Here is a 27,974-nt window from a genome sequence, read left to right on the forward strand (position 1 = left end):
TTTACTACTGTAGACAATTAATGAGTGCATTTGTAAAGGTGTGTAAAGATGGTTTTATTCAGGGGACATGGATAATGGGAAATATTGATTTTATGACTAGACCTCCGACTGCTTTCTCTTATGACGTGTCATGTCATCTTTGGAATACTGTGAAAAAAAACCTGTCTGTCTGTGTGATCAATCTGGTACGTGTCTGCATTTTAGTTTCTCTTCTTTCTTTGTGTTGAATATAATAATAATCATTACATTTATGTAGAGATTTTCTAGACACCAGAGCGCTTAATATATATTTTATATTTCTTATATATTTTTAATATATTTATATATTATATTATAATATTATATATTATTATATATGATTATATGTAATATAATATATAATTATTATATAATGTTATTTATATATTTATAATATGTATATATAGAATATATTTTTTGAATTACACTGCATTGTGACTCGTTGGTATCACATGTCAACCGCTTTGCAGTGGAAGAAGGTTTGTTTGCTCTCATTTTCCAGCATTATTGAGGAGCATCAACACACATAGCACAACACACCTGTCAGCTTTTACCATCCGATCACATCCAACCCCCTCTCCCATCTCCTATCTCCTCCTCCCTGCCCTCTGACCTCCAACACCTGCCCATGTCCCCATCCCTCCAGCGAATTGAGATGTTTAATAGGAGGCATTCGGTCAACGTGCCCCCTCTCCCGCTGGAGTCTGAGGACCGAGGGCCAACCCAGAGCCGTGTGGCCAAACGGGTCACCATGGACTTCTCCCTCCTTACTGTGCCGCAGACAGTGGATGGTGACAAAGTCACGGCCCAGGTGGCGGCCGCAAGGGTGGATGGAAATAACATGGATGACATCCCCATTCAAGTATTCTGTTTGAACCCTCTCCCAAAACCCTGAACCGCTTTCCTGGTATTGTACAGACTTCAGCAAACTGCCGTCGAAATCTAAAACATTAAATATGTTTAGGCTACAGGGTTGTTGCTCGAGTCTGGGCTGAAACGTTTTTGCAAATCCGATTTTCGGTTTGTTTTTGTCTGCCAGGAACCAAAAGGGTGGGATTTGCTGCACAGGACAAAACATTTCATGCTAGAAAGTTTAGACAATTGCGGGAACATATTTGAAGTCAAACGGTTTACATTTTCCATCAGTTAAAAACCTCTGTGATGCCAACCTTTACCAGTGCCTGTTGCTTCCTTTTGTTAAATCGTCCATCTTGTGTTGAAGTTGAAAATCTGGTGCATGTGGTGACATAACCTATCTGTGAGTAGAGTTCAAAGGGCCAGTGATTGACAGCCAGTGCAGCCAATCAAAATGTCGCAGATCGGAAATGTCAGAAAAGATTGAAATCAGACTACCCCACACTTCAAAGTCGTCTAATCGTTTTACAGTCTAGGCTCCTGAGATTTGCTCGGATGCTATCTGAATTACCATCATGCAGTGAACCCCGTCCGTCTGGTGCTTCAAGAACTCAACACAAACTCAGAAGAATTCGTTTTAATTCCTGTTTTAGCCAAGTTGCATTCACTGTCGCCTTTCTCAGTTGGGAGCGGTAACAGTGAATTTGACTGGAAGTTGACGCTGGTTTTACTGGATTCAGATGGTAAGAGTGTGTTTTAGTCTGCAGATATCTGTACAATACATCTGTAACCCGTTGCCTCCCAACATCTCTTCGAGTGTCCCACATCAGGGGAGTGTGTGTGCTGTTCTCTCCTGGTTTTGGCTGATGGGGAAGGTTGTGTTGGTCTCATAGCCTTCCCTTTCACTGTATCTAGCTCTGTTTTCTATCAATCCCATCACTCTTGTTGCAGCCCAACTGCACCGAGTTGGTGTAACAAATCTATTGCCTCCTCAGGAAAACATTCGATTCTCCTCTGTAGCGTTTCAGTTTTGCTGTGAGGTGGTGTATTTGTGCGTTTAGGTGGGGTTGGTGGTTTTCCGTGGCTCTGGTATAGCGTGATGCTTTGGTTGACTTGATCCCTTCTCTCTTTGCCTCCCTCCTACCTCTTTCCCTCTCCATCCATCAGAACCAGTGTGCGTCGGCTCTGGGCAGCGCTCTACTGCGATGTGACAAACTGGACCGCGATGAGATCAAAAACCTGCTCATGTGCTTCCTGCACGTTCTCAAGAGCATGTCAGAGGGTGAGATGGCCTGTGTCACCTACATCTGGGCAATATGTCCATATAATATTGATATGGTGATATGACACTACGTATGGTGTGGGATTGTGGTTCTGCTAATATGGTGAAATAACTTTTACAGTAAATTGATACAGATGCAGATACAGAATGGGAAAGAGCTGTCATGGCTTGATTCAAATCCGGGTTCCATGTGGTTGAAAAGCAGTGAAAATCGTCTGGGTAGTGTAGCGGTCTGTTCTGTTGCCTACCAACACGGGGATCACTGGTTCGAATCCCTGTGTTACCTCCGGCTTGGCCAGGCGTCCCTACAGACACAATTGGCCGTGTCTGCAGGTGGGAAGCCAGATGTGGGTATGCGTCCTGGTCTAGTGCCTCCTGTGGTCGGTCGGGGTGCCTGTTCGGGGAGGAGGAGGAACTGGGGGGAGTAGTGTGATCCTCCCACGCGCTACGTCCCCCTGGCGAAACTCCTCACTGTCAGGTGAAAAGAATCGGCTGGCGACTCCACATGTATAGGAGGCGATATGTGGTAGTCTGCAGCCCTCTCCGGATTGAGAGAGAGGGTGTAGCAGCGACCGGGGACGGCTCGGAGGAGTGGGGTAATTGGCCGGATACAACTGGGGAGAAAAAGTGGGGAAAAAATCCAAAAAAAAAAGAAAACTGCATACAAGTCAAGTCAAGCTGTTTTGCTGTTCTCCAGTTTCACTGTGCTATCACGTCTTTTTTTTCTCTCCACCAGAGGCCTTATTCACATACTGGAACAAAGCAGCTCCCTCAGAACTAATGGACTTTTTCACATTGATCGAGTAAGAGCCGCTCTGCACACAAATTGGTTCATGCACATTTTGTCATCACTTGTGTTTGTGCAGACTCGAGTCGTAATTGAAAGCACTTCTTGTCGTTTGGCATTTGTTGTGTAGAATCATATGGTTAAGGTTTCTTCTATAGTGCAATATGATGAATGCAAAACTATTCAAATTGATGTGCGAAGACATTTCTGGTGTTTGCCAGCTTGGACGACAGTGTTTGAATGATTCATCCCGTACATCTGGGACTCCGACCCTGGTGTGGTTATAGAAAAGTGGACAGGATGTTGAGCTTGATGATGGTCTGCATCTGACCTGTTTGTCTTTATCCGTCAGAGTCTGCCTCCATCAGTTCAGATACATGGGGAAGCGATTCATCGCCAGGTACAGTGAACGTTGTTCATGCTCAGGCCATCACACGTCACATTTGAGTTTCGATTATTGATTCAAGAGCTGAACATTATTGACAGTATCGACAGTCTACACTGAAACAGTGAATTAACTCATACTGACACACATTTTTACAAACGCTAAATCCCTGCTGAGTCTTTTAACCCTTGCTTTTGATGTGTTCTCTTGGCTGTAATGCTGCTGGCAAGTTGTAAAGTGGTTAATGCTACAGCCCCCAGGGCCCCCCCTCCCTGCATGGGTAAGATATTTCTCTTAATTACTTTGCCTAAACGCATGAAGCTGCTGTTGTTTCCTCATTAACAAAGCCCTGATCATTTTCTGCTGAGGCCCAAAGCCATGGAAGCCCAAGTCAGCCATTTTTAAATGTCCTGCTGTCTAGCTTGCGTGCTGCAAGTCACCTCTTATTTGTTGGCTTTGTGTTCAGCGAATGCCTGTTTTAATTTGAACCATTCATCACCAGAGGGCCACAATTATAGTATTCATCGTTTCCTCCCCTAAACACCTGTTGATAAAACCACCCTGCCCTGTCGGAAAAGCTCAACTTGGCACCAAAGCGTACCTACCGATGATGGATGTTCTGTGTTTCTCGTCCTCGCCCAACAGGAGCCAGGAGGGGACGGGCCTTGTGGCGTCAGACAGAAAGTCTCTGACTCTTCCTGTGTCTCGTAACAGGGCGGGGATCCTACATGCCCGCCTGCAGCAGCTGGGTACTTTGGAGAATGCTCACACCTTCAACAACAGTAAGTTTATCCGCTGGTCTCTCCATGGTCTTACTGAGGAAGTGCCTCAAGCAAATTGAGAAATCATGTAAAACGTCTTGAATTTTAACACAGAGATCGCCGAATCAAATCCCCATGTTATCTCCGGCTTGGTCGGGTGTCCCTGCAGACACAATTGTTAGTGTCTTCGGGTGGGAAGCTGGATGTGGGTATGTGTCCTGGTCGCTGCACTAGCGCCTCCTCTGATCAGTTGGGGCGACTGTTCGGGGGGGGGGGTACTGGGGGGAATAGCGTGATCTTGCCACGTGCTACGTCCCCCTGGTGAAACTCCTTACTGTCAGGTGAAAAGAAGTGGCTGGTGACTCCACAGGTATCGGGGGAGGCATGTGGTAGTCTGCAGCCCTCCCCGGATCGGCAGAGGTGGTGGAGCAGAGACTGGGATAAGCTCAAAAGAGTAGGGTTATTGGCCCCATACAATTGGGGAGGGGAAAAAAAGGGAGGGTCCCCCCCCAAAAAAAACTTACTTAATTTTTTTCTTTTTACAGTGTTAGATACTACAGTCGAAATGAAGGACAAAAATGATCACTAGCATAACAGATAAAACTCGTTTGGTAGAAATGATTCAATTTTAAGATGTCTTTGTCAAAGGAGTTCACTTCTTTTATTTTCGGATTAAATCGTACCATTTTGAACAGTGGGGTTATGAAGTAATTTATCCACATTTACCTGAAATTTCAACATAGTTTCACATGGCTCTGTAAAATAACTGACGTCGTACCTGCGTGTGTGCGTGTGTGTGTGTGAAGTGTACCCTCACACGGAGGCAGATGTGAGCAACCAGTGTCTGTTGGAGGCCAACGTGGCCACGGAGGTCTGTCTGACTGTGCTGGACACACTCAGCATCTTCATCATGGGATTCAAGGTACTGTTATGATGCCACGGCCCGAGTAAACACAGATCCTACATCATAGGTCTCAGCAAGCAGCAAACCCTTGTCTGTTTGTTGTACAGCAAGCCACATATGCTTGACAGCTGTGAAATATTCAAATTCTAAAAGCAAAGGATTGATATCAATGTATAATATACATATACATATGTGTTACCTAGATTTTGTCTGTCTTTTAAGCATTACTGTTGGTCTTTTTTTTTTATCAGTTGAAGATGATTTTCAGGGTTGACTGCAGCTACATGACTACATCTTACTGTTTCATACTGGTAGGTCATTTTTCCTCATAGTGTTCTCTTCTCATTGATGTGCTCCTGTGTCTGCAGACGCAGTTGAGTTCAGATCTGGGGCACAACCCGCTGATGAAGAAAGTGTTCCAGGTTCACCTGTGCTTTCTGCAGATCCCCCAGTCGGAGGCCGCCCTCAAACAGGTCTTCACCTCCCTCAGGACCTTCATCTACAAGGTGATCAGATATCCTTCACTTCTTTTAGCTCCGGTCGTACCATTTCCTCAAGTAATGTCAACTCCTTCGTCGTTTTTTTATTTTTAAAGTCAGTGGCAGGAGTTTATTTCACTGACACCTACAGCGATAGTGGTAATTGCTGTGGTGTTGGATATCCAATTGATATGAAACAGAGATATGAGTCACAAGTGTTGTTGAGTCTACATGTCTCTCCGGGTCTGTGGGAGACCTGAGAGACAAGTGAGAAAAAAAATTCTGGCGATCCATTTTTTAAGTCCGATCTACATCATTTTCTCTCCTTTTTTATGACTTAAGAACAGGTGAACAAAAAGGTTTTGTCAGGATAATCTTTCTAAGGGCCTTAATTATTTCTTTTTCATCCATGCAACGGGTGGAAAAAGAACGTTTTCCCAGGCGATTCTTGTTATTTTTTGGGTCAGGATCATTTTTCGAAGCGTTTGTTATTGTAATACTCATTTCGGCCACAAGAGGCTGAAGCGCGCCAGTACCCCATCTTCTAAATCAGTGGTTCTCAACCTTTTTGGAGTCCTGGACCCCCTGCCTATTTTTGATCTACCCTGAGGACCCCTCCACCTGATCTTGGGGGAGGGGGGGTTGCAATTTGATGGAAACAGTAGAAGCTGCATTTTAAATTGCATTATAGCATTTATTCACTCTTTGGGGCAAAAATAAGAGCTTTCAGTTGTAACTTAGATATAGTTAACAAAACAGAATTCTTATGCAGTAACTTTCAGATATATGTAACAAAACAGAATATGTATTCAGTAACTTTCAGATATATGTAACAACAGAATTTTTATGCAGCAACTTGTAACAATGCAAACGGGAGCGAGATCTCTTATTAAAATACAATAAATTACACTTGTGAAACAGATGTAATTAGAGAAAAAAGTCCTGTTACCCTTTATAGTTTAGGTAGATAAAGGTCTCAGTCACATTTGAGTAAAATAATCCTATTTCTATAAATGTCATAGGATCTTTTTTTAAATATATTTTATTTTCACGGACCCCTTGCAATTACACCACGGACCACTAGGGGTCCGCGGACCCCCGGTTGAGAAACACTGTTCTAAATAGCCCAGTGAGCGCCAACCGGGATTTCAACGTTGAGTTCTAATTGAAAACTGAGTGACATCCGGTCTGAACGTCTGAGACCTCTTTTCACCCTCTTTCCAACTCGCTAAAATGGGGTTGGTACATCAGTGTGTCACAAAAAAGCACAAATTTGTTGAATCATTCTGTTAATTTGTTCAGTTGTAAGTTGAAAGGGAGACGATGTTGAAGTGTGAAGGTATTTCTCCAAAGTCTTGCTGCACTGGTCGGCAAAATGAGGTCTACACAAAGACGTGATTTCGACGCATTTAATGTTTCATTTAAAATGTCATAAATATGGAACTATATAGGCTGTGGAACTATATGGGCTGTATGCTGCCAACAAGAAGCTTCCGGAACATCGTAGTGGGAGCAGTTTTATACACGTTGATGTAAGGTAACTAACAAAGAAATTAAAACTCAAGACTGAGATGATTTGGACATGTGTGGAGGAGAGATGCGGGGTGTATTGGGAGAAGGATGCTGAATATGGAGCTGCCAGGGAAGAGGAGAAGAGGAAGGCCAAAGAGGAGGTTTATGGATGTGGTGAGGGAGGAAATGCAGGTGGCTGGTGTGACAGAGGAGATAGTGATAGTTTTATTCTTATAGAATAAATTTTACTCGTGTCTTACGTTACTGCTTAAAAACAAAAACAGTATGTTCACACCGGAATCGAACCTGGGTCTTGGATTTATTGACTGAGCTATTGCACTAGAGTAAGCGATTTTCCGTATAGGGGTTATAGCCTATTCAGTGCATTTTCTATGAAGGTGCACTCTCCGAACAAACGCTCGTATCTTTATTAGTTATTTTACATTAATGTAAAAAATGTACACAGCCACTACTGCCACTAGGGACCACTAGGGGGGGGGGTCCTTCTCACGCTGATGGTTGTGGGGCTATGAGTCATTCAGGCTCATCAGACCTGAATCACTCACAACCCTCCTGCCCAGCCAATCCTGACCTGGTAGTGGGTGTTGTTTGGACTATGGTTTGTGTGGATGTTAGGGTACTAAGATAGTGTGATCAGATTAAAATTTCGGTATATTATCAAGGTGCAAGCTGGGGAAGGAGCATCGTCGGCAAGATCTCAACCGCCCGCCTCGCCTCCACCCAAATGGCTCACACATCACCTGTCCCGCAAACGCTAGGCCTATCATTTGGTGTGTGTACTGCGTATGTGTTCCAGAACGGGGAGAGAAAGGCGAGGTACAGCAAGAACAATGCAGGAGCGCAGCAAGCCAGAGGATTGTGATTTAAATCTTACCCCTCTGTGTGTTTGGCTCTAGTTCCCCTGTACGTTCTTCGACGGCCGTGCAGACATGTGTGCGTCTCTGTGCTACGAAATTCTCAAGTGCTGTAACTCCAAGCTGAGCTCCATCCGCTCCGACGCAGCCCAGCTACTCTACTTCCTCATGAAGAGCAACTTCGACTACACGGGCCGCAAGTCCTTCGTACGAACTCACCTGCAGGTGTGTGTGTGTGCGCATGTGTGTCTTTCTTTGTCTTTCTGTACTAGTCTAGTTGTGTAAGTGTGTTTCTGTGTGTTTTAAAATTTTTTGCCATTTGTGCAGCATTGACTTTGTATGTCCTCCCTCTCCTCTCGTCCAGGTGGTCATTGCGGTCAGTCAGCTCATCGCTGACGTCATCGGCATCGGAGGGACCCGTTTCCAGCAGTCTCTCTCCATCATCAACAACTGTGCCAACAGTGACAAGAATATCAAGGTGAGGGGCAGACATTGCCTCCTGGCATCATTTACAAAGAGGATCTATGAGCTCAAGCCAATAATGTTCCAGTTGTTTTAAATGCAGAAACCACAAGACCGGAGAATGGCTGCAGCACAATAGCCATAAATAAGAGTAGTCACTGCTGAGAGCAACCTGAGATAGGAATTATTCTTCACAACTTTTTAAATCTACTATGATGGTCATGATTGCAGGCAGGATGGAGTGGGTGGAGAAGAGTGTCAGGAGTGATTTGTGACAGAAGGGTACCAGCAAGAGTTAAAGGAAAGATTTACAAGATGGTAGTGAGACCAGCTATGTTGTATGGTTTGGAGACAGTGGCACTGACGAAAAGACAGGAGGTGGAGCTGGAGGTGGCAGAGTTGAAGATGCTAAGATTTTCATTGGGAGTGATGAAGAAGGACAGGATTAGGAACGAGTATATTAGAGGGACAGCTCAGGTTGGGCAGTTTGGAAACGAGCAAGAGAGCCAATATTGAGATGGCTTGGACATGTGTGGAGGAGAGATGCTGGGTATATTTGGGGGAAGGATGCTGAATATGGAGCTGCCAGGGAAGAGGAAAAGAGAAAGGCCAAAGAAGAGGTTTATGGATGTAGTGAGGGAGGACATGAAGGTGGCTGGCGTGACAGAGAAAGATGCAGAAGACAGGAAGATGGAAACGGAGGATCCACTGTGCCGATCCCTAACAGGAGCAGCCAAAAGTAGTAGTAGTAGTACACGATGGTCATGATTTGTCGACAGCAACGATGGATTCTTGTATGTTTGCAAAAACAGTGTTAATAGCAGACAGTTGTTAATAACTAGACAAATTTTGTCTAAAAACAAGCAATGCTTTTTTTTTTAATTACATAACTAAATTGGGTATAAAGATGATCTCTTGTAGAGATTGTTTAATACTCTGTGTTTTTCTGCTTTACTGCGTTTCTTGTATGGCCTTATGTTTCTAGGCTGAAAATACACAAAGTCAAATTCCTAGCCTGTTCAGCATTACTCAGCTGTCAGCAAAATTTCAGATTAAAACCGACGTCTCCATTTTCTGGTCCGCAGCACACAGCGTTCCCATCAGATGTTAAGGACCTGATGAAGCGTATCCGGACAGTGCTGATGGCCACGGAGCAGATGAAGGAGCACGAGAACGATCCAGAGATGCTGGTGGACCTCCAGTACAGCCTGGCCAAGTCCTACACCAGCACCCCTGAGCTCCGCAAGACCTGGCTGGACAGCATGGCCCGCATCCACATCAAGAACGGAGACCTGTCAGAGGTATGCACCGGGATCGCCCTTAACAATTTAACCTCTAGCTATGGCAGATGTCTGGATTAGGCTTTGTGTAAGCAGAAACTTTCTTTTCATTGGCCCGTTATTTAATATCCCTTCCTAATTATTCAAAAATGCAATATGTAGTAAGATTGCAAGATTCCTGCTTTTCAGAAGCATGAAATCATCAGTTGATATTGCTGAGTGGTAGTGATTATTACAAGGAAAATGACTCATGGTCCAATCACTCACCAGATTTTTGCATTAAAAAAAACAGCAGGATTTAGAGCGGGCCAAGAGTTTTTGCTGTCGTTTATTGAAGGCTCTCAATGTCATTCGTCTCTATGAACACTAGAGGCCACCATTTAGGCAGAAAATAAATTTTTTTTTAATATATAAATTTATTTCTGATTTTTCCCTTTTTTCTCCCAATTTAGTGGCCAATTGATCCCTATTTTAATTCAAACACCCACCCTCGTATTGCATGCGTTCGCCAACTGCATCTCTCCGGCCGGCAGTCTCGAAGGAGACGCCTCCCCACTTTCGTGACAAGGCAAATCCAAGCCGAACCACTGTTTTTCCGACACACACAGAGACGCATTCACATGACGAACACAAGCCGACTCCGCCCCCCTCCCGAAGACAGCGATGCCAATGATTGCTGCTTCATCGAGTCCGGCCATAGTCGGATCTGACGAGACCGGGGCGCGAACCCCAGTCCCCAGTGGGCAACTGCATCGACACCAAGCCGATGCTTAGACCGCTACGCCACCGCGGACTAGAAAATAAATTTTTAAGGAGTAGATTGTTCAGTTATTGTATTTATAATCATAAAATAATAAACGTTATTTATATAGCACTTTTCTTAACGATGTTACAAAGTGCTTTACAAAAGAAATAAAACCAGACGAGGCAATAAGACCAAAGGACATTGGCAATATGTAGTGTGACGTCATGCCAATAAAGCATTTGAATTGAATTGACATGAGCACAGGGGAAGTTAAGAAAATAAATGAAAAAGACCAAATGAATAAGAATGAAAATAAAAACAGTATAAATACATAAAATTAAAAAAATGAAACATTTGTAAACGCTTTCGTTTCCAGCTCCTATTTTGTCTCCATTAAATGACTCTTAACCCCGGCATGGCCGGCACAGATACACAGGAACCAGGGAACCTGCTTTAATCATACTAATGAAGAGGAACGACTTAAAATGATATTTATTTTATAATTAATATCGCTGGAATTGTCCGAGTGTGTGATGGCCTGGCGGCCTGTCTAAGGTGTCTCCCCGCCTGCCGCCCAATGACTGCTGGAATAGGCTCCAGCATCCCCACGACCCTGAGAGCAGGATAAGCGGTTCAGATAATGGACGGATGGATATTTAATATTTATTACTTAATATTGGGCTGCACGGTGGCCCAGGGGTTAGCACTGCTGCCTTACAGCAAGAAGGTCCTGGGTTTGAACCCCAGGCCGTCCCAGGTCCTTTCTCTGTGGAGTTTGCATGTTCTCCCCATGTCTGCGGTGGGTTTCCTCCGGGTGCTCCAGTTTTCCCCCACCATCAAAAAGACATGCCTCTTAGGGTTAATACTCCTGCCTGTGCCCCTGAGCAAGGCAATGGAAAGAAGAACTGGAGTTGGTCCCCGGGCACTGCGGCTGCCCTCTGCTCCTGTACAATAGGATGGGTTAAATGCAGAGAACACATTCATGGTAAGAATACAATGACAAAATAAAGTGCCTTTCTCTTGTCTCTTTCTCTAATATTTAGCCAGTAGCCGGCGCTAAAAGCAGTTTTTGTGTCTGGTACACTGCTTCTTTGCTAGATTTGCTAAATGTTCTGTGTGTTTGTGTTTTGTCTGCAGTCCGCCATGTGTTGTGTTCACGTGGCTGCTCTGGTGGCTGAGTACCTGTGGAGGAAAGGTGAGTTTAAAGCTTCATCGGTGTGCCCATTATGGTGGCGGCATGTTCATTCTTAACTGCTGCACATTTGAACTCTTTTTATGATTGCCATCAACTCATAAAATTAATGACCTTCTGCGGTAATTGCTCATCAATCTTACACAGTAAGCAGACAATAACTGATTTAATAAAGTCAAAAGTCTTTTAATGCTGAGATTGACTGCCGTAGAATTAGATACAGCAGGATGTTAAGGTGAGGCTGGTTGGTTCTTTTAGGGTTCTTATCTTATAAAGATCCATCTTAACAAAAAAAAAAACGAACAAGTTAGATAGTTTTGTGTATAAATTTGCTGGATTTACAGTACTATGTATTGTAAAGAGTAATTTCAACTATCTGTTGACTCTTAAGACTCTTAATCCTACCACTAAATGGGTGTGGTAGGATTTAAATAAGCACAATAACATTTTTTGCTGTGGTCGTGACACACACACACACACACACACACACACACACAGTGTAATGTGCAGAGACACATCACACATATGCATTGATATTCACACACACACACACACACACACACTGTAATGTGCAGAGACACACCACACATATGCACTGATATTCACACACACACACACACACACACACACATGCCTGCCTCTCCGATGCTGCCCGAGCACTCGCACAAGGGTCACGTGTCTGTTTCAATGTCAGAGACTAACCACACTCTGCAGATAAGATCCATTGTTTGTTTTCTCTGCATATCAGCCCTGATAACGTAAAGTGAGTTTGAATCTGGGGAGGTCTTGTTATGTAACACGACGGACAGGTTGGACTCACGTCAGCAGCTCAGCAAGTCAACATGTGGGGCCCTGGGAGTCCAAATACTTGTCAGAAAAGCAGGGCTGAGCACACGGGTGGTCTTGAAAACAAAGCGACCCCTTTGTCTTCTCATTTCTTAAGAACAGCAGAAGTCTTAAACACGGTGCGGTTCTGCAAGCACAGCATCCGCCCTACTGTCATGGTACAATTATACTGTATTTACCCTCATCGGATCGAGCGCAAATATTTTTCAAACAAATTATGAAGAATTAGTCGCTATAGGGGCATTCGCAAGATAGGGCATCATTACACCAAGAGCGTCCTGGTCTTTACAAACCTGGAAAAAAAAGGTCGTAGGTCTTGAGTGTTTGAAACTTGAAAGGCATGATAGATATGAATGTGTAATAGCTATATATTTTTGGGGAGTATTTTCTCATCAACACAAATGTTGGTTGTCAGAATTCAGACAAACGGGCGTCCGGCTAGCGTAGTGGTCTATCCATTGCCTACCAACACGGGGATCGCTGGTTCAAATCCCCATGTTACCTCCGGCTTGGTCGGGCGTCCCTACAGACACAACTGGCCGTGTCTGCGGGTGGGGAGCCGGATGTGAGTTTGTGTCCTGGTCGCTGCACTAGCGCCTCTTCTGGTCGGTCGGGGCGCCTGTTCAGGGGGGAGGGGGAACTAGGGGGAATAGCATGATCCTCTCACGTGCTACATCCCCCTGGCGAAACTCCTCACTGTCAAGTGAAAAGAAGCGGCTGGAGACTCAACATGTATGGGAGGAGGCATGTGGTAGTCTGCAGCCCTCCCCCGGATCGGAAGAGGGGGTGGATCGGCGACCAGGACGGCTCAGAAGAGTGGGGTAATTGGCCAAGTACAATTATGGAGAAAAAAAGGGGCAAAAAAAATCCCCCCCCCCCCCAAAAAAAAGAATTCAGACAAACTCAGTTTTTATTTGTGTGGTTTCCCTCATACACCAGTTTCACCTGGGCCTGCCTGCCTATCTATGTCTTTATGTTGGTACACGTTAGGTATGTTCAGACAGGGATGCTCGGCCTTCCGCGTCATCACTCCAAACATCGACGAGGAGGCAGCCATGATGGAGGACGTAGGGATGCAAGACGTTCACTTTAATGAGGTATGACTTTCTATGTTAGTGCGGTCACCTCACAGCAAGAAGGTCCTGGGTTCTAGCCCTGGGTAGGGGGTCGTCCTGGGTCGTTCTCTGTGTGGGGTTTCCTCCCACAGTCCAAAGACATGTAGGTTAGGTGAATCGGCCGTACTAAATTGTCCCTAGGTGTGTGTGGGGGTGGGTGGGTGGGGCTGTGATGGACTGGCAGCCTGTCCAGGGTGTCTCCTCGCCTGCCGCCCAGTGACTGCTGGGATAGGCTGCATTATCCCCGTGACCCTGAGAGCAGGATAAGTGGCTCGGATAATGGATGGATAGCTGGATGGCCTTCCAGTTTTCTGAAGGGCCACTTTAACCATAGTTTTGAACAAAACAAGACTCTGCTCAATCATCGTCATGAGGAAATTGGCACCAGAACGAGCATGCACACTGTGGTCGACTAACCACACTGCATTTCACAAGACAATCAGAATCATTTTTATTGGCCATGTAGGTTTGCACAATCATGGAATTTGACTCCGATTTCATGGCTGTCTCAGTGTACTTAACAACACTACAACACAACAATCTTCAGATATATACACAAGAATTGACTTACACAGGTGAACTAAGAAGTGATAAAGTGCAGTGGTGCAGAGAATATATCAAAATTTAATTTCGCAGGAGCTCTTACTGCAGCACTGAGGATCAGTTGCTCTCTGCAGTTAGTGGATGACCCAAATACAGTAAATCGTGTATTGTAGACTTTGGATCAGGGCTCAGCACACCCGTTGATCTTGTCGCAAATAACTGAGGTGATGGCGGAAATATGCTTGAGAAGTTATCTGAGACAGCATCAACCTGAACTCTGCACTGTACAAACAGAGAGGATGTTTAATGGTGTGTGATAGGTTAGTTCTGAAAAAGCGAGGAGGTTTTCGAAGACGGCATTATAATTCATCGTGAGAAAACTGATTGGATGGATTGGCAGGTGGGGTGGAGCAGCGACCGGGACGGCTCAGAGAATGGGGTGATTGGCCGGGTACAACTGGGGAGAAAAAGGGGGGAAAAAATCCAAAAAACAAAGAAGAAGAAAACTGATTGGATGAAAACAGTCTGATTCAGTAGTAATACCTTATTAATACCTTCAGTCTCCATTAGCTTTACCCTTGACAGCGCCCCCTAGCTGCGCATAGGGATTTAGTGCCACATGTGCTAAGAGATGATGTGAAAATTGGAGCCAACAAATCTAACCCTGGGAAATATGGACACGATGACGAGTGATAGCGTCCGTTACCTGTGAGGTTTTACGAGTAGGTCAACAGATCCTCGGGAAAAACAGCACATTTAACTTTCTGTCTGCTGGGGGAAAAAAACCTTCATTATGGGCTCAATGTGCCATCACCCCTCCATAAAAAATGGGAACATGGCGGGTGCACTTCCTTCACCATCTGCTGTTCTCGCCGTGAGATGCTACCGCGGCTCACCTCAGCTCAAGCCTGACTGGACAAATGAAGCGGAAGTGTCCACGTTTGGGTCCATCCGCCTCTCTGTGCTGGGTTTAATGTAGCTTTAGGAGGTTTATGAGCTCGGTGATGTATTCTCTTGTGTGTGTGTGTTGTCAGGAGGTGCTGATGGAGCTGTTAGAGGAGTGCGCTGATGGTCTGTGGAAGGCGGAGCGATACGAGCTCATCGCTGATGTGTACAGGCTCATCATCCCCATTTATGAGCAGCGACGGGACTTTGAGGTAATTGTTCAGTCACACCCAACAGATTCCCGTTCCTTTAACAACGGATCCAGAGTAGGACTGGAAGAGGGTTGTTTGGTGAACCCATACAGGACTGCCGTCCATGGGAGATATTAGCTCCCTGTGGATCCGCCAGCGAAAAAGCTCAATAATCCATACCGTAGGTTAAATATGGGGTAGGACAGGGCCTACTTTACCCGGGACATTCGGACACTCCACATCTGCTGTTCTTTGACAATGTCAAATTGAGTTCAGTTCAGTTTTATTGTCATAGGTACATGCATAATGAGAAGTATTCTTGAACTCCAATCCAGTGTGAATGAAGGGGGAAAGGTATAACATTTTAAATCAAGAATAAAAACAAAAAACCTCAGGGAATCACCGTGTTACCTCAGGCTTGGTCGGGCGTCCCTACAGACGCAATTGGTCGTGTCTGGAGGCGGGAAGCCGGATGTGGGTCTGTGTCCTGGTCACTGCACTAGCACCTCCTCTGGTCGGTCGGGGCACCCGTTCAGGGGGGGGGGGGAGAGAAGTGGGGGAAATAGCGCGATCCTCCCATGCACTACGTCCCCCTTGGCGAAACTCCTCACTGTCAGGTGAACTGAAGCGGCGGTGACTCCATATGTATTGGAGGAGACGTGGTAGTCTACAGCCCTCCCCAGATCGGCAGAAGGGGGGGAGCAGAGACCGGGACGGCTCGGAAGAGTAGGGTAATTGGCCGGATACAATTGGGGAGAAAATGGAGGGAGGAAAAAAAATGGACCTTACTTGGAGCTGACACGTGATCTTCTTGATATAATCGACGTCACGTGGTGGTGTGTTATGTTCGGCTCAGTGGGCAGAGGGTCACACCAACACTGCTCGGGCGAAGGGTCTGATTCCTGCTTGGTTTACCAAAAAAAGGTGCACACACGGTGGAGTAAAACGTTTCCCCGTTTGTAAGGTTCACAGAAAAAATAGTGGAGGCGCTGGTTTTATGCGTGACAGACTTACTGTCAGGCTCTGCAACGCTCCAGTCACACCGCTCCACGTTTCTCTTTGACAAATTAGAACCGTTGTACGGCAATGTGCACAGGTCATTGGTTCAGTCTGAGTTGTGTTTGTGCTTCCTGTGGACCAGAAACTGACTCACCTGTACGACACGCTGCACCGGGCCTACACTAAAGTTATGGAGGTGATGCACACCGGCAAGAGACTTCTGGGTACATACTTCAGAGTGGCCTTCTTTGGACAGGTAGGCTGCCATGACGCCAACACCGGTGTCGATTACTCCTGCGTTGATGTAACACAACTCATTATTGTTATGAACACAATATTCAAGTACAGGCTACTTATTTATTTTTGCTTAGGAATATCGACTAAATGCTTGACTGCCCACTAAACCTTTTCTTCTTGTGTACACATGCACACATACATGCACGCACACACACAACACATACATGCACGCACATACACAACACATGCACGCATGCACAACACACATGCAGACACAACACAAATACATGCATGCACACACACAAACATGCACATACACAACACACATGCACGCACACACACATATACACACACACTTTTAAATGCCCTTCCAAAGCTCTCTTTTCTAACAGACCTATCTCTGCTTGTCTCTTCCTCCTGCAAGGCCGCGGTAAGTGTGTGCAGGTTCTGGCTTTGTGTGTTGGCCCGCTGTGCTGTGCCGTGTCTGTGCGTCATGACGTTTTTGCACTATCCTACATTGAAGCTTGACACACTGCAGTGTGACCTTGTTAGTTTTGCACCAAAAGCTGCCTTCATGACTGCAGCAACAAGAAGAACTTGTTTTAATGGGTGTTTTTGTACTTTTGTGGTGTAGCCTCACACTGATCACGTATCCCCCGATTCAACTAATCAGCGGCTCAATGATTAGTTGATCTTCACTGATGTGGTGAAGTTTAGCCTCTGGAATGACAGAATGGAAACCTTGTGTTTGGCTGGAGTTGCATGCTTTTAAAGGAAACACGAGGGATCGGTTTCCTCACGCAGCGCTCGTGTAAACATTGTTGTCACTTTTCCACGCTGCTTTTTGCTTTGCTTCGTTCATGTTTGTGCAGCTGTCAGCTTATATTTTTCTAAGAATTACAAAATAAAGGATTCATACGTGTTATTTATACAGTATGTGCTGCCGTGATGTAATCCTCCCCAGTAGCCTTTGTAATGATGAGCCATTTTACCTCTGGATGACCCTTTAATGATGCTGATCACTGTAAATATCCATGGATATTTACATATATTTATATATATGGAAATTATATTATTAATTTTATTTGTTTATTATTTATTTATTTTTGTTATATTATTATATGGCTATTATATATATGGATATTTATATATATTTACATGGATCGCTGTAAACATCCATGGATATTCCCAGGAATCTACCATTTTCGGACTAGCTGACATCTATAATTTCACATCCAACAGTTTTTATGGCTGTGGTTTTAAAGTGGAAAATGTGGCTCAACCCTGTCTCTTCTCGATGCGGCACTGTTCAGTTTGTTCATTTTGGTTGAAATGCATCAGTGAAGTGCACAGGGATCGAAAAGTCTTTCACGTAGCTTGCTTTGCATCTGAAAAATATCAGCAAGGTAAATTGAATTTGGCCCAGGCAAAATGTTCTGTGAAAGAAACTCAATGACTGCCTTTGTACGCCTTGATGGATGGTTGTGTGTTATCAAGTCAAACCTTGAAAAGATACCCCACCAATGCTCTGGCTTCATCACATTCCTGTTATATGTGAATAAAAGCTTTTAAAACACAGACCTTCATCAGAGCGTTACAGAATCACAAGATGTGATGGTTTCATATACAACCTGCGGCGTAAACAGGACTGCAGGTGTAAAGCATCATTTTCAAGGTTTTACCCAGAACATGGGTGACATATACAAACAGACTGACTTGGTAAATTGGTGAACTCCTGTTTCTTACTGGTATCTTCTCCTCTACAGGGTTTCTTTGAGGATGAGGATGGCAAGGAGTACATTTACAAGGAGCCCAAGTTTACTCCTCTGTCTGAGATCTCCCAGAGGCTCCTCAAACTTTACTCGGACAAGTTTGGCCAGGAGAACGTCAAGATGATCCAGGACTCTGGCAGGGTGGGAGGATTTGTGTGTGTGTATGTGCACACTTATTTATGTGCATACAGGTCAACTGCAGCGTTACAGTAAATGTTACACCCTGTTGGTTGTGTAAGAGTGTGGAGATCAAGAGTCATTGCAGGTCTGTAGTGCATAGTTCAGAGAAAACACTCATAACCTTCAACATTTTCGTTTGGGTAATATTTCCTTTCACTTTTATTATTACTGTTTTTAATACATGTATTCATTTACTTTCACGTACTATACAGCTGTACAGATAATACTATTTTCGTAGTCTTTTCAGCTTTTAGTATTTTCATATATATATCCCATTACTTGCCCCTGCACTATTAATGTTGAGCAGTTGGTATTTGGTAACATTTGCAGCAGGACTTGGACACGCTTTGTCAAAGCTCATATAAGCGACATACTCACTGCTGCATACTAGATATTGCACATGCTGGAAAATATTGCATACTGCGTAGCAGTCTATTCCATGTGACCTCTGGCTTGGTTGGGTATCCCTACAGGCAAAATTGGCCGTGTTTGTAGGTGGGAAGCCGGATGTGGGTATGTGTCCTGGTCGCTGCACTAGCGCCCCTCTGGTGGGTCGGGGCACCTGTTCGGGGGTGGAAGGGGAACTGGTGGGAATAGCGTGATCCTCCCACGCACTACATCCCTCTGGTGAAAAGAAGCGGCTGGCGACTCCACGTGTATCGGAAGAGGCATGTTGTAGTCTGCAGCCCTCCCCAGGTCAGCAGAGCGGGTGGAGCAGTGACCGGGACGACTTGGGGTGGGGTAATCGGCCAGATACAGTTGGGGAAAATTCCCTCCCAAAACAATATTGCATTCTAAATGCTACATCTACTGAGCATAGTGTACTCTACATTAAAGAGACAAGTGCTCACATTTGCAGAAAGGCAACGCTCAAAGAACTGAGAAGAGACAACCCATATCAACCCCATAGATACAAAACAGTATCTCTTTCATGCACAGTGCTTCATATATTTGTATTATAATGGCAAACATACTATATTCAAACTATATTAAGGTTTTCTACGTAGTGAACGAAATCCTCATGTTCTCCATTTGCCCTCAGGTGAACCCAAAGGACCTCGACTCAAAGTATGCCTACATCCAGGTGACCCACGTCACACCCTACCTGGAGGACAAGGAGCTGGAGGACAGGAAGACGGACTTCGAGAAGAGCCACAACATCCGACGCTTCGTCTTTGAGACGCCCTTCACTGTGTCGGGCAAGAAGCAGGGAGGGGTGGAGGAGCAGTGCAAACGCCGAACAGTCCTCACCAGTAGGTCTCCATGTTTATAGCTGCACAGGAGTGTTTTACAACCACTAAATGGCGCCGTGCTGAGACAACATGCTACCCCATCCAAATAATTTAAACCATCTTGGGTGAATGGGATTGTCACTATCAAATTAGTCTGTCAGGTTGCGTCGGATGACATGGAGATGCAAAAAACATGGTGCAAGACTGGAATTTGTGGAAATATTGGTAAAATCCAGTTGAATTGTTATATTAAAAAATTGACACGAAGTCATAGATAGCGGAGAGCAGAGAAAGGTGATACAGACATATTTGATTAGATTCCGTCATAGGGGATGCATGTAGTAATATATATATAATAGCCATTTTCAGACCACGTGTGGACACACGTTGACATTGACATCATCTATGTCAAAGTAACAAATGTAACCTTAGTTAGGTTTAATAAGAAACTTTAGTTTCACACAGCCCAACTTGCCATTTCTTTTTTTTTTTGGGAGGGATTTTCCCCCGTTTTTCTCCCCAATTGTACTTGTCCAATTTCTCCGCTCTTCCGAGCCGTCCCCGGTCGCTGCTCCACCCCCTCTGCCGATCCGGGGAGGGCTGCAGACTACCACATGCCTCCTCCGATACATGTGGAGTCGCCAGCCGCTTCTTTTCACCTGACGGTGAGGAGTTTCACCAGGGGGACGTAGCATGTGGGAGGATCACGCTATTCCCCCCAGTTCCCCCTTCCTCCCGAACATGCGGCCTGCCCAACCAGAGGAGGTGCTAGTGCAGCGACCAGGACACATACCCACATCCAGCTTCACACCCGCAGACACAGCCAATTGTGTCTGTAGAGACGCTTGACCAAGCCGGCGGTAACACAGGGATTCGAACCAGTGATCCCCGTGTTGGTAGGCAACAGAATAGACCGCCACGCTACCCGGACGCCCTGTGGTTTCTTTGAGTCAGTTGTTTGGCGATTCACTATAATAACACCAAGCCTTCCCTCCACACTGGTGTGCCCACTCATCACCCGACATAAACGTCTTCCTGTTGTGATGGTTTTCCTGGTGATTTACCGTAGTTGGTGATAAGGAGAACTTGTCGCTGGAGTCTTTCCCCGGGTGTCAGTGAACTGTCAAAGTGTCCGTTTAATCAGCGTGAGCAAGGCAGGGTTTATTATTGCGCAGTACACCTCGTCCCAAAGTTCAGGTGTTATCTTGCCTTGTTTGTAGTCACGTTGGGTTATAGTGATTTGGCTTAATGGACACACTAAATGATATTGATGTCTCATTTATCATTTAATAACACATTTCCCCTTTTACTATATGCTTCCTTTTTCCTGATGGTATTTGTTCCTGAGAACAAGAATAAACATAATGTTCTGAACAGTATCTTTGGGCCAAAACTTAAAAAATACACAAAAGCAGTGATGTGCCTCCATTTTTCTTCCTTCTCTTGACCAGCAACCCACTGCTTCCCGTATGTGAAGAAGCGCATAGCGGTCATGTACCAACACCAGACGGACCTAAGCCCTATCGAGGTGGCCATAGATGAGATGAGTGCCAAAGTGGCCGAGCTGCGGCTGCTGTGCTCAGCATCGGAGGTGGACATGATCCGCCTGCAGCTGAAACTGCAGGGCAGCATCAGTGTGCAGGTGATGACACAAAATCGACATTCTCTGTCCTGTACAACACACTACATGATGAAAATACAGGACAATGATGCTATCTTTTCTATGTAAGTTGTCTATTTCATGACCTTTGACCTCTGTTTTTCTCCAGGTAAATGCTGGTCCACTGGCATATGCCAGAGCCTTCCTAGATAATGGTAGTGCCAAGAAATACCCAGACAACAAGGTTAAACAGCTCAAAGAGGTCTTCAGGTAGACACCGGCAACTTCCTTTAACCTCAGTTTCCCTCCCTGTCTTCTCTCTCGCCCCTATTTTGTCCATCAAAAAACAACCGACATAGATTGTTTGCTGGAGGCAGTCAGATTTGAATTGTGGAAAATCGTGTTTGCTAATGCCAAGCCAGTTCATGTAATCATTGGTGTCGTGTTAAAAAGGAAAACCCCTCTACTTTGACTGGAATCTTTCTTCTTTCCTTGTTTTATAATCGTCCTGTCATATCAGCATGGTGCTTATACTGGACTGTTATCTAATCAGCACCCAGATTTGTTACGTAATACATCCCTTTGTTCACTTCTTTAGTAGCTGTAAGGAAGGAAGGTGTCAGGACAAAATTTCCTCCCTATGCCTGTTGAACAAATTCTCCCCAAATTGAAACTGTGTGCACCTACATATAACACAAAATGAAAAACACTGACGTACAGTACCCCCACATGCACCCCAAGCTTGGAGTTTCCATCCGATCCAGGGAGGGCTGCAGACTACCATGTGCCTCCTCCGATACACGTGGAGTCGCCAACCGCTTCTTTTGACCTGACAGTGAGGAGTTTCGCCAGGGGGCCGTAGCACATGGGAAGATTACGCTATCCCCCCCCCCCGAACAGGCGCCCCGACCGACCAGAGGAGGCGCTAGTGCAGCGACCAGGACACATACCCACATCCGGCTTCCCACCTGCAGACACGGCCAATTGTGTCTGTAGGGACACCCGACCAAGCCGGAGGTAACAGGAAGTAACAGGAAGATTCGAACCGACAATCGCTGTGCTGGAAGGCAACGGAATAGACCACCACTCCACCTGGATGCCCCAAGGGAGAGCGTTTTTTTTGTAAATTTTAGCAGTGATGGCCAGTAAACCCGTTTATCATCATTAGCGTCTGGTCCAGGCACCTTGCGGCACCTGCACCCTGCAGCACACCTTTCAGTGATGGACAGGACATTTCAGATTCTCGTTTTCTATTTTTCAAGAACTCTGTAATTTCAGAAGTAGCTCGCATAGTCGTCCCTCATCTTGACTGAAAATGACTCCGGATAAGCAGGTGCTTGACTGTGGAATCTGTGTTTTTCTCTTCAGGCAGTTTGTGGACGCCTGCGGCCAGGCGTTGGGGGTGAATGAGCGACTGATCAAAGAGGACCAGCAGGAGTACCACGACGAGATGAAAGCCAACTACAGAGACCTGGCCCGGGAGCTGTCCAACATCATGCATGAGCAGGTGGGGCAATAAAGGACAACAATAAGTCTCTAGTAACATATGAGTGCTGACAATAAATACTCAAAGCTGCTACGAGGATCTAGATTTTTTTTTCCCTCCTCAATTGTATCCGGCCAATTACCCCACTCTCCCGATCCGTCCCGGGCGCCCCCCCCCAGGCCGATCCAGGAAGGGCTTCAGACTACCACATGCCTCCTCCAATACATGTGGAGTCGCCAGCCGCTTATTTTCACCTGACAGTGAGGAGTTTTGCCAGGGGGACGTAGCGCTTCGGAGGATCACACTACCCCGCCCCCCCCCCAACAGGTGCCCCGACCGACCAGAGGAGGTGCTAGTGCAGCAACCAGGACACATACTCACATCCGGCTTCCCACCTGCAGACACGGCCAATTGTGTCTGTAGGGATGCCCGACCAAGCTGGAGGTAACACGGGGATTCGAACCGGCGATCCCCATGTTGGTAGACATAGCTGACCTTCTTGCTGGTGGTCTCATTTTAATATGTGGGTCATTCTGGGGCATCAAAATTAATCTGAGACTGAAAAATAGTCAGTTAAAAACTCCTCGTAGCAGCTTTAACATCAACATAAATCCACTGTGAATGTCGGGAGTGCATGTTTCACACCAGGAAAAGGTACATCACAGAGAAGTCACAGAAAAGCGTACTGAATAATAAATAACCTTTTAAAGTACAAATTATTAAATGATGATAACTGTAATGACAACTTAAGTTCAATATCAACTGTACCAGTTTTCCAGTTTTCCTGCTGGGATGTTTGTTTATTAAGCGTATGCTGTTGAAATGGCGTTAGTGTAGGGACCTATCCTTTCACCTTTTGCACGTTGTTACTAACCTCCTTCTCATCTCTGCTGTCTTTATGCTGGCCTGAGCAGATTGGATGGTAATGCTGCCTTTTTATTCACTGCATGTACTGAACCGGTAGACTTGTGTTTGTGCATCATATTTCTGCAAAGAAGAAACTTCAAACTGAAAATGTTGACCCCCCCCCCCTTGCACATCTCTTCTCTTTTTTTTAAGATTAACCCAGTGGAAGATGGTACGAGGAATGCTCTCTCTGACTCTCTGGGCATCTTCAACGCCATCAGCGGCACGCAAACCAACGCCAACCCACACAGTTCGACCGGCATGCTTTGACCCGGACTCCCGGTCCGACTCATTACCCGACGACACTGAGGACTGGTTATGCTAGCTGCCAATCAAAGTGGTTGCACCAGTCTGGATGGATTTTACCTTGGATGTACTCTGACATCAACCTCTTTTTTTTTTTTCTCTATTCCCGTTCATCCTTCGCTCTTTGAGACAGTTGGAAAATGTGAAATTCACCACCCCCGCATCAGTCGGCTCATTGCACTTGTTTCCTATGGAGACTCCAGTGAAGACTATTAACTTTCAACCTTTGGCAACAACACTGGCTTGATATTGTTGGCTTAACAGAAACTGGCCAAGTAGTAATTGCTTGTACTTTGTTTATGGTTTGTCTAAGCCCACTTAAGTTTGCCACATGGGAAGCATCCGGGTGGCGTGGCGGTCTATTCCGTTGCCTACCAACACAGGGATCATCGGTTCGAATTCCTGTGTAGCCGCCAAGCTTGGTCGGGCGTCCCTACAGACACAATTGGCCGTGTCCGTGGGTGGGAAGCCAGATGTGGGTATGTGTCCTGGTCGCTGCACTTGCACCTCCTCTGGTCGGTTGGGGTGCCTGTTCGGGGGGGGGGAGGGGGAATTGGGGGGAATAGCGTGCTCTTCCTATGCGCTACGTCCCCCCTGGTGAAACTCCTCACTGTCAGGGGAAAAGAAGCGGCTTGTGACTCCACATGCGTCGGAGGAGCCATGTGGTAGTCTGCAGCCCTCCCTGGGTCGGCAGAGGGGGTGCAGCGGTGACCGGGACGGCTCGGATGAGCGGGCTAATTGGGCGAGTATAATTGGGGCGAAAAAGGGGGAAAAAGAAAAAAGTTTGCCATATGGGCTGGTTTTGTAACAAAAGACAAAAGAGTGAGTGTGCGAAAGTTCAGACAATCATGAGAAAGTATGTGAAAGTCAGATTCGTACATCAGTATCCTAAACTGTGATTAGCAGCTCCCAGCAGGTTAAATCAAACCCTGGGGACCGTTTCCTCTTCCTATTTGGCAGGTCTGTCCTTACAGGGGGGTCTCGCAATTCTGTATCTTGGCTCTCTCCATCTTCTCGTCTTTTCTATTGACGCTCTCATTCATGTACAGTATTTGTGTGTGTGTGTGAAGAGAAGGTCGACTTTTTTTTGAAGGGGTGGGGGTCGGGGGTGGGGGGATGCCACTACTGTAAACAGATAAATTGAGACCCATTATTTTTTCATCTCATTTTTTTTTTTCTACTGCTGTCCGTCAAAGCCTTGTCGAGGACAGCAAACGTGTTTCGTATGTGCAGATCTCATCTTCTCCTCTTCTAAGACAGACATTTCGGAGACGAGACCCACTGTTTAGATCGACGGACTCAACGGGGAAATGTGTGTGCGTGTGATCCCGGTAGGATCAAAAGTGAAGCCTAGTGTCCTTACTTACTTTACGGTGACGAAAACGGCGTGCAATATTTTCTATACTTTTACCACGGCTACCTACTGCACAGGAGACCACTCTTGCCAAAGACATGAGGAAAGACTGTGTAACGTGAGATGAGGGCGTGACGATGTCTGCCCCCCCCCCCCCCCGTGTTTCTTTGTCCTTCAGATAAATGCCTTTTTATTATTGCCGGAGTAAAAAAAAACCAAAATATTTCTAATAACCACTCATGTAAATACACTCCAAAACTTTTAAATAAATAAAATCTACTTATATGTGACGATTTTGATGTCTGGTTCCTGAACGCATCTCAGTTTGCTTTTCAGTGAAACAGACAGACCGGTCGCCGAGGAGTCAAGTCAGTCAGTCATTTTACTGATAGGATTAGAAGAAGGTCATTTCTCCTCTCGGCATAACGCGTTTGAAACTCTCCATCCTGACTAAAGGTATTAAAATGCACCACATAGTCTGAGGAAACCTCTCTGGAGCGCGCAGCGTGCAGAAGGAGCGGCGATGGTTTTGAATAATATAGCAGATTATCGCTAACGGAGCCTCTCGTCTTGTTTGCAGAAGCGGCCCGCCACCGTCCTTATCTGCACGGCAGCAGCTGCAGACTCCCAACTGTCACTCAACACACGGAGACATGCGGCAGCTCCGCGGCGGGACTGTGTCAATGCCTCGTGCTGAGGAGCGGCGGGAAGTTGTGTACAAACGGCGATGGTGGCTTTGGTCGGATGGGAAGAACATGCTGCGTGTTGTCATCGGTTAGCTGAGGTGGCTGTGCAGTCCATTCACCAGAGGGCTCCTGGAGGAAGGACTTGTGGTCGTGACGTTCGGAGTGAGTAGCTCTTCCTCAGAATTACCACAACAGAAAATTGCCATGTTGAAACTCCCATAAACCTGGGGTGTCTGGGTGGCGTGGCGGTCTATTCCGTTGCCTACCAACACGGGGATTAACCGTTCGAATTCCCAAGTTACCTCCGGCTTGGTCGGGCGTCCCTACAGACACAGCTGGCCGTGTCTGCAGGTGGGAAGCCGGATGTGGGTATGTGTCCTGGTCGCTGCACTAGCGCCTCCTCCGGTTGGTCGGGGCACCTATTTGGGGGCGGGGCTGGGGGGGGGGGGATAGCGTGATTCTCCCACGCGCTACGTCCCCCTGGTGAAACTCCTCACCGTCAGGTGAAAAGAACCAGCTGTCGACTCCACGTGTATCGGAGGAGGCATGTGATAGTCTGCAGCCCTCCCCAGATCAGTAGAGGGGGTGGAGCAGCGACCGGGACGGCTTGGAAGAGTGGGGTGATTGGACAGGTAGAACTGGGGAGAAAAGGGGTGGGGGGGCGGGGGGATCCAAAAAAAAACAAAAAAACCTCCCATAAACCATATTAGATAATCACGTGACATAACACACCCCTGTTTAAAGTGACAGAATGGACGGTACCATTTAAGATCAGAGGTCAATATAGTGTTATATATAGTAACAATATAGTAGCGTATGGTAATATATACATACAAAAGTACTTTGCCAACACGGCGGTGCAGTGGTTAGCATGGTTGCCTCACAAGAAGAAGGTCCTGGGTTCGAGCCCCGGGGTAGCCCAACCTTGGGGGTCGTCCCAGGTCGTCCTCTGTGTGGAGTTTTCATGTTCTCCCCGTGTCTGTGTGGGTTTCCTCCGGGTGCTCCGGTTTCCTCTCACAGTCCAAAGACATGTAGGTGACTCGGCCATACTAAATTGTCCTTAGGTGTGAATGTGTGTGTGTGTGTGTGTGTGTGTGTGTGTCAGCCCTGTGATGGCCTGGCGGCCTATCCAGGGTGTCTCCTCACCTGCTGCCCAGTGACTACTGGGATAGGCTCCAGCATCCCTGGTTGGGATAAGCGGCTCGGATAACGGATGGATGGAAGTACTCTGTCAATCTCTCTCAAATATTATCCCCAACAGTTGATATGATGTCACGTATTCATGCTATCCAGCCATCATATAGAACATCCTCGATCAATTGTCGTCATTTTCAGCTGTCAATTTTTTAAGAAATATTCCGTCGGCTATATGGACATGTAACACCGAAGGCAACTAGACATAAAGAAAAGGTGATTTATAGAAAACAGCTGAAAATACTGCTCATCTGTGCAAAAGATGTCAAAACTGTTTGGCAAGACATCTTAAATACTGCGGTACCTTAACACACCCTGAGGACAAGTCTCTGAGTGTGCATGTATGTTGCACATGGACATTAGTCGCACTTTGCCCATCGAAAATAGTGGAGAAAGAGGACAGTCTCAAGAGACAGCATTTCGAGTTCATTCATCTATAGCACTGTCTTGTCGGGTCGTTCAGTTATTCTCCATGTATTTGTCTAAATGCTGGACGCCCAGCGTTGTGTGTCCACTTTTCCCTGTCCTAATCGTCAGCTGAGAAGTGATGAGCACCGGTTTCTCTGTCCAGAGACGTCAGACGCCCACAGAGGAGAGGACCCCTCTGCAAACCGTGACCGGCACCAGTCGGCAGAATCTGGCTTGGAGTCGCATTATGAGGACGGTAAAGATGCGGGGCCGGATTGAAGTTCATGTCAAGTTCTCGTCTTCTCCGTGGGCAGTATAAGTAAGACCCGAACTTGCACTGCTGAGCCCACTGTGGGCCCAGCAGTGTCTTCACACTCAGAGTTGGTGACAGCAGGCGCCCGGGGTGTGAAGGCACATACCCTGATTTGGTTGTTGTT

The 27,974-nt window shown here is 46.1% G+C and overlaps 1 protein-coding gene across 1 annotated transcript in view; it reads left to right on the forward strand.

The window, feature by feature from the left end:
• The window catches only part of LOC130131510 (dedicator of cytokinesis protein 9-like), a 59,580-nt gene extending 35,165 nt beyond the window's left edge, over positions 1 to 24,415 (forward strand). The window contains exons 34-52 of the mRNA XM_056301211.1: positions 2,041 to 2,155; positions 2,892 to 2,958; positions 3,295 to 3,342; positions 3,973 to 4,109; positions 4,895 to 5,010; positions 5,361 to 5,498; positions 7,901 to 8,083; positions 8,223 to 8,336; positions 9,406 to 9,621; positions 11,483 to 11,540; positions 13,374 to 13,480; positions 15,076 to 15,198; positions 16,319 to 16,432; positions 18,180 to 18,326; positions 19,408 to 19,618; positions 21,049 to 21,239; positions 21,367 to 21,467; positions 22,566 to 22,704; positions 23,743 to 24,415. Coding sequence (XP_056157186.1) covers positions 2,041 to 2,155; positions 2,892 to 2,958; positions 3,295 to 3,342; positions 3,973 to 4,109; positions 4,895 to 5,010; positions 5,361 to 5,498; positions 7,901 to 8,083; positions 8,223 to 8,336; positions 9,406 to 9,621; positions 11,483 to 11,540; positions 13,374 to 13,480; positions 15,076 to 15,198; positions 16,319 to 16,432; positions 18,180 to 18,326; positions 19,408 to 19,618; positions 21,049 to 21,239; positions 21,367 to 21,467; positions 22,566 to 22,704; positions 23,743 to 23,859 — 2,442 coding nt within the window. The 3' untranslated portion in view covers positions 23,860 to 24,415. The remainder of the gene's footprint in view (positions 1 to 2,040; positions 2,156 to 2,891; positions 2,959 to 3,294; positions 3,343 to 3,972; positions 4,110 to 4,894; positions 5,011 to 5,360; positions 5,499 to 7,900; positions 8,084 to 8,222; positions 8,337 to 9,405; positions 9,622 to 11,482; positions 11,541 to 13,373; positions 13,481 to 15,075; positions 15,199 to 16,318; positions 16,433 to 18,179; positions 18,327 to 19,407; positions 19,619 to 21,048; positions 21,240 to 21,366; positions 21,468 to 22,565; positions 22,705 to 23,742) is intronic.
• The last annotated feature ends 3,559 nt before the right edge of the window (positions 24,416 to 27,974 follow it).

Source organism: Lampris incognitus, chromosome 21 (assembly GCF_029633865.1).
Source record: "Lampris incognitus isolate fLamInc1 chromosome 21, fLamInc1.hap2, whole genome shotgun sequence".
Taxonomy (NCBI): Eukaryota; Metazoa; Chordata; class Actinopteri; order Lampriformes; family Lampridae; genus Lampris; species Lampris incognitus.